This window comes from Helobdella robusta (genome assembly GCF_000326865.2).
Source record: "Helobdella robusta unplaced genomic scaffold HELROscaffold_17, whole genome shotgun sequence".
Taxonomy (NCBI): domain Eukaryota; kingdom Metazoa; phylum Annelida; class Clitellata; order Rhynchobdellida; family Glossiphoniidae; genus Helobdella; species Helobdella robusta.
Window position 1 is genome coordinate 897,065 of NW_008703942.1, and position 5,388 is coordinate 902,452.

The 5,388-nt window shown below is 31.4% G+C and overlaps 1 protein-coding gene across 1 annotated transcript; it reads left to right on the forward strand.

Moving 5' to 3' along the window:
- Nucleotides 1-391: 391 nt before the first annotated feature.
- On the forward strand, nucleotides 392-4,948 carry HELRODRAFT_170089 (hypothetical protein; the record flags this gene model as incomplete). The annotated part of the gene is made up of 10 exons (XM_009015910.1): nucleotides 392-445; nucleotides 1,411-1,554; nucleotides 1,760-1,835; nucleotides 2,142-2,207; nucleotides 2,506-2,596; nucleotides 2,917-3,081; nucleotides 3,874-3,980; nucleotides 4,194-4,262; nucleotides 4,441-4,583; nucleotides 4,796-4,948. The coding sequence occupies 10 exons, from the start codon at nucleotides 392-394 to the stop codon at nucleotides 4,946-4,948; spliced, it is 1,068 nt and encodes a 355-aa protein (XP_009014158.1).
- Between the last annotated feature and the right edge of the window lie 440 nt (nucleotides 4,949-5,388).

A 5,388-nucleotide genomic window follows, 5' to 3' on the forward strand; every position in this document is an offset into this window, starting at 1 on the left:
TGTACCCTATAATTAATCAATCATGGATGATTATTTCTTTTGTGACAAAAAATTTAAAAAAATTCAGAGGGCAGCAATATTGCTTTCCAGCGATATATATTATGTTAGGGGCAAAAAACGTTACAACTCCTCAAAAACACTTTAAAAATGAGTTATGTCAATTTATTTAATTTTAACACGATCAACCAAGGTGGTTTGCTTAACGATTTCTACTATATAATATAAAATTAAAACAATCACAACATCAGTGAATATTTTCAATCAATCAATTAAACAATCAACCAATCATAAATCAATCAACCTTAACTAACCAACCGAACCGAATAATAAATGAATCAAATATTCTTGTTGAAGTAAATTTCACTTATGTTCGATTCCACGGCACTCTTCGATGAATGTTGAGATTTTGGTCTTGAGATCCACCCTGATCTTTTGTCAAAGACTAGTAAGCATTCAGACGAGGGTGAAAAGTATCAGAAATACAAACCAAAATGCAATAACAAATTTGTCAAAATATTCCCAAAATAACATGATTATAGTAGGCCAAATTTAAAAGTTTTATCAAATTTAATTTAATTTAAGTTTAATTTAATTTAATTATAATAATTTTTTTATTATCATTCAAAGTTTATGTTATATTGATGAACAGCAGGTGATTAGTAGCATCCTTTCTGTCGTAAATGTAAACAGATGAAATTAATTTATTTTTTTGATAAGTGATGGTTGGTTTTTTAATGTCACTCTTGAAATTTTATCGAAGCAACAACTTTATTAAAATTTATAAAATTTATAAAATATTTTCAAGGGGTTGATTTCAAATTGCTTCTTTGAAGTCTGAGCATTAAGTTTTTTAAGCAAGCTTCAGTGTTATTTTTTATTTTTATATTTTAAGTTTTTATTTAGTTTTCATTATTAATGATTATTTTTATTATTAATTTAAAATTGCGAGATGTAAGTAAAGCAGTTCAGCCAATGATTTTTTATATTTTTTTATTGATTTTTTTATATTTTATGTATTATAATTATATAATATATAAAATTATATAAAAATCATGCCCATACAACCTACAATCAATGTGTTGATGCATTTTATAAATGAAAAAGAAAGTTTAAAATTAAACTAAATACTACTAAAATACTAAACTAATTACTAAAGGAAAGATGTTTGAATAGTCCATTAGTAATAGCAAAGGATCAACATTGACATTCAGCATGTTTGAAATAACTTTTGAATGAGTGAATAACTTATAGAAACTAGATTACAAATTTATCCACTATCCCATATTTTTTCTTTTATTGCTGTCCGAATTATTCCTAATTTTAGAGTTAAGACTTTGCTTTGTTAACACCATAATTGCTGTTACGTGTTACCGTTACATGAAATTTTAATTAACTTTCATCAATCAATAGAGTTTTTTTGGATTTGGACAAGGAGTTGAAGTTGAAATTGTATTGGATGGGTGTGACACGAGGAAGGCCCTGGAGGTCAAGTTAGAAGATGGTCGGAAAGAATTTCACTTACTTTATCTGGATGGTGAAACTGTTTCTGGAAAGGTGTCAAATATTTTTAAATTTAATTTAAGTATAAATTTATATGCCAATTGATTGAAAATAATTTGTTCAAATTGGTAATCTTACATTTCATAGTTTTATCATCTTTCATCATTCATGTGGTTTTTGAGTGGGCTCTTATTCATGTTGTCACCATGTTGCATTCTTTTTTATTTGTCTATATTATTCTCCTTCTAATTATTTGCAGGTCAATGTTATTCTAAAGAAACCTGGAGTTAAAGTCGAGCATTTTGGGATAAAAATTGAGTTTATAGGACAGATAGGTATATTGTTGTATTTCTTGAATAACGGACTTTCACAAAATTATATGGCCTATTATTATTTAACATTACAACAAACATTTGTTTATGTATCATGACCCTACTTACGTTCCATTCTGATGTTACTGACCAATGCATGCCTTTGCTGGTCAGTCTTGCAAGACTGGATAGAAACGTTTTCAATTTTCAGTGAAAGTTGAAGATGTTTCACACAGTCTCAGTAATTGGGCTGGTGGTCACTGTGTTGAAATTTGTTTCATGTTATTTATTTCTTAACTTATTTTATGTATTTAAATCTCTGGCCGTCAGATTTATTTTACGATAGAGGCACGAGATATGATTTCACATCATTGGTCAGAGAACTTGCACGACCTGGTCAGTTTTTCAAAGTTTTGTAAAATCTGTAAATGTTGTCATTGATGTTGTTTATATGGTTTCCATTTTTATAATCGTACAATTACAAATGTTTTTCAATTCGTACAATATTCTTACAATTCCTATGCAAATTAATCATGTTGGTGCGGCATAGAGATTTCTGAACGGTGACATTGTTAGTTTTTTGTTAACACAAAAATTCAATGAAACAGCTTAAAATATTTTTATACCATGTTTGAAAATTGAATGAATAATAAAAAAAATTTTGCTTTCTGAAAAATGCATCCCTACATTTCAGGAGAACTTGTTCAGACCACCGGTTACAGCTTTGAGTTCAACCAAGTTGAGAAGCCATACGAATCCTACATTGGATCCAACGTCAGATTAAGGTTCATTTTCATATAATTATTTCTATTTTTACTAATGCAAAACAGATAGAGGAAATTGCTTAGTTCAATCTCAGTATTGTACATGTGTTAACATTTCTTCACATTTGTCTTTCTTATATGTTGAGCTCTTCCCATACTTTCTTATTCAAGCACAAATGTGTCATGAGCTTGAAAACGTCAAGAAAAATGGATTCTGCAGTTTTATGAGGAGAATTTAGAATAAATTAGAATTGCAATTTCTCTTAGATATTGGTAGTTAGTTTATCATGAATATTTGTTTATTTTTTGTGAAAAAAAATTTTTATTATAACATAATAAAGATACTTTTTGCGCTTGACAATGGTTCGAAGAATCACTGATCTAGTGAAGGAGCAAGACATTGCTGTTCAGACATTATCACATTACCCAGACCAAACTACCTCATTCAAAATGGAGGTGGGTATCGAGGACTGCCTGCACATCGAATTTGAGTACAACAAGTCTAGGTTGGTCACCATGCTAGGTTGATGCTTATCGTTGCAGTAGAATATTTTTCAATTTATAGTTCTCATTCTACATTCCATGCTAAAGATATCTAGTTAGAGCATTGTGATCAATTTGAGTAGAAGTGTTGTAGACATTATAACTGTAATATTTATAACATGTATTAACGGATGTTATTAATATTTCATTGTTGATAGTTACAATGAAAACATCTGCATTGCCACTTTATAAAACTGAGCCTCATTTTACCCATACATTGAAATACGTTATGTCTCAGAACCTAAGTAAACATGACCTGGCAATGATTTATGCTATATATAGCAACAGAAGATGGCTCGAGTTTGAGATATTGATGAAGTGTTGTTATCTGGCAGATGCACCATTTGAAAACTCTTCATGGGGTAGTAGAAGCACTGTAGATTTGATTCACTCACAATTTTGGATAGGACCTTGTAGGTGCTTGCTTAATAGTATATCTCTATGCGCCGAGTATCAATAAATGATGGTAATGGCCACAGATTGTAAAGATTATAATACCTGTAGTTTGTTCCATGTTTTAATGATTGGTATGTGATATAATATGATAGTTCATACCAGTTCGTGAGAGGATAGTTTGCGACGTGACACTTTGTGGAGGTTTTTGCTAGAATTTTTAGTGGATCAGAAAAGTGAGGGCAAGTTTGCAGTTGGAGTCGCCTAGCATGAATTATAACGTCGCTATCGTTCTGGTGCTATATTTATATATCCTGAAAATTCACAATCGATAAAAAACATTTTCATAAAATAAACCAAAGGTACGATTTGAAGGATGTCATCGTCGGCAAGATTTACTTCCTGTTGGTGCGCATAAAGATACAGCACATGGAGGTGCAGATAATCAAGAGGGAGATCACTGGATCAGGTCGGTTGGCGTTTCCATCAGTGTGGTCGGTAGATGATGTGTGTGAGGTGGTGGTGTTTTACTATTTTGGATCTATTGGTGGTCGCATTTTTTTGTTCATTTTGTCATCCTGTTTATTTATTAACATGATAATTTTTATTCATTCGCTCATTTATTCATCCACTTTTCCGCCTATTCATTCATTCATTCATTCATTCATTCATCTCCTGACAGGAACTAACATGTTCAGTGAAAATGAGACAATCGCCAAGTACGAGATCATGGACGGAGCACCAGTCAGAGGTAGTCTGATCTAAACATCTAAACCATGTAAACGTTGAATTATTTCAAAATCAAATTCGTCACTGGTAGTATTTATAAAACAGTTATTTTATAGTTTGTTATCTATTTTGTGTTTGTTTTATAGTAATAATAACATCTGATGCTTCTATTCGTCGCTTGGCATGAATCCCTCTCCTAGGAGAGAACATTCCCATCCGCTTGTTCTTGAACGGTTACGACCTCACCCCAACAATGCGTGATGTTAACAAAAAGTTTTCAGTTCGCTACTATCTCAATCTGGTTCTCATTGACGAGGAAGACAGGAGATACTTCAAACAACAGGTCTTTTTTTCTCGTTGATTGGTGGCGTTCTAGGTTTGATACATTTTAGAACCGTTTAACTATTCCCTACTTCACATTTTATCATATCTTTTACCGTTACTTATTAAACAGTTGATTCTAGCGGTAGCACCTTGCGCAAAGTTTTAGAATGAAACGTTTTGTTTGTTATCTTTATTTTCTAAAAATTGGGCGCTGTAATATTTTTCAAACAGGAAATAACACTGTTCCGAAAAGCAGACAAATGCTTCAGGAGATCAGACAGATCGGGATTGGATGGGGGTTCTAATTGCTCCACCCCCTCTATTGAACCATCAACCAATCAAAATATACCTAATGATAATCTCAACTCCGATGTGGATAATTGATATGTTCTTCATGTATCAAGTGTAATTTATTTCAGATTTTTAAGGATTTTAATCTTAAGTCAACAAAATATTTTTTATATGACGTGATTTGTGCCATATTTTTAATGTATTTCGTTCTCACACGTTCCATTTTCCCAGCCACACGTTGATTGTCGGTGCATTGTTTGAGTTTATGAAGGTTGGTGCAATGCTTTATTGTTGTGTTACGATTTGTTATCTTATCATGTTCTTTTTTTAATGTTTTGGTATATTTCCTACGCTATGTACCAACATGTTTATTATGCTATGTTTTGATGTTTCCTATGTTAATAATTGTGTTTCCATGTTGTTTGTTACATCTAGTGTAATTCTCTTTAATACTAACCATCCCACTCATGTAAAATATTTCATTTGATTCGTGTAACTTTTATGTTAGGTTAATCTTTTTAGTTGAAAATTAG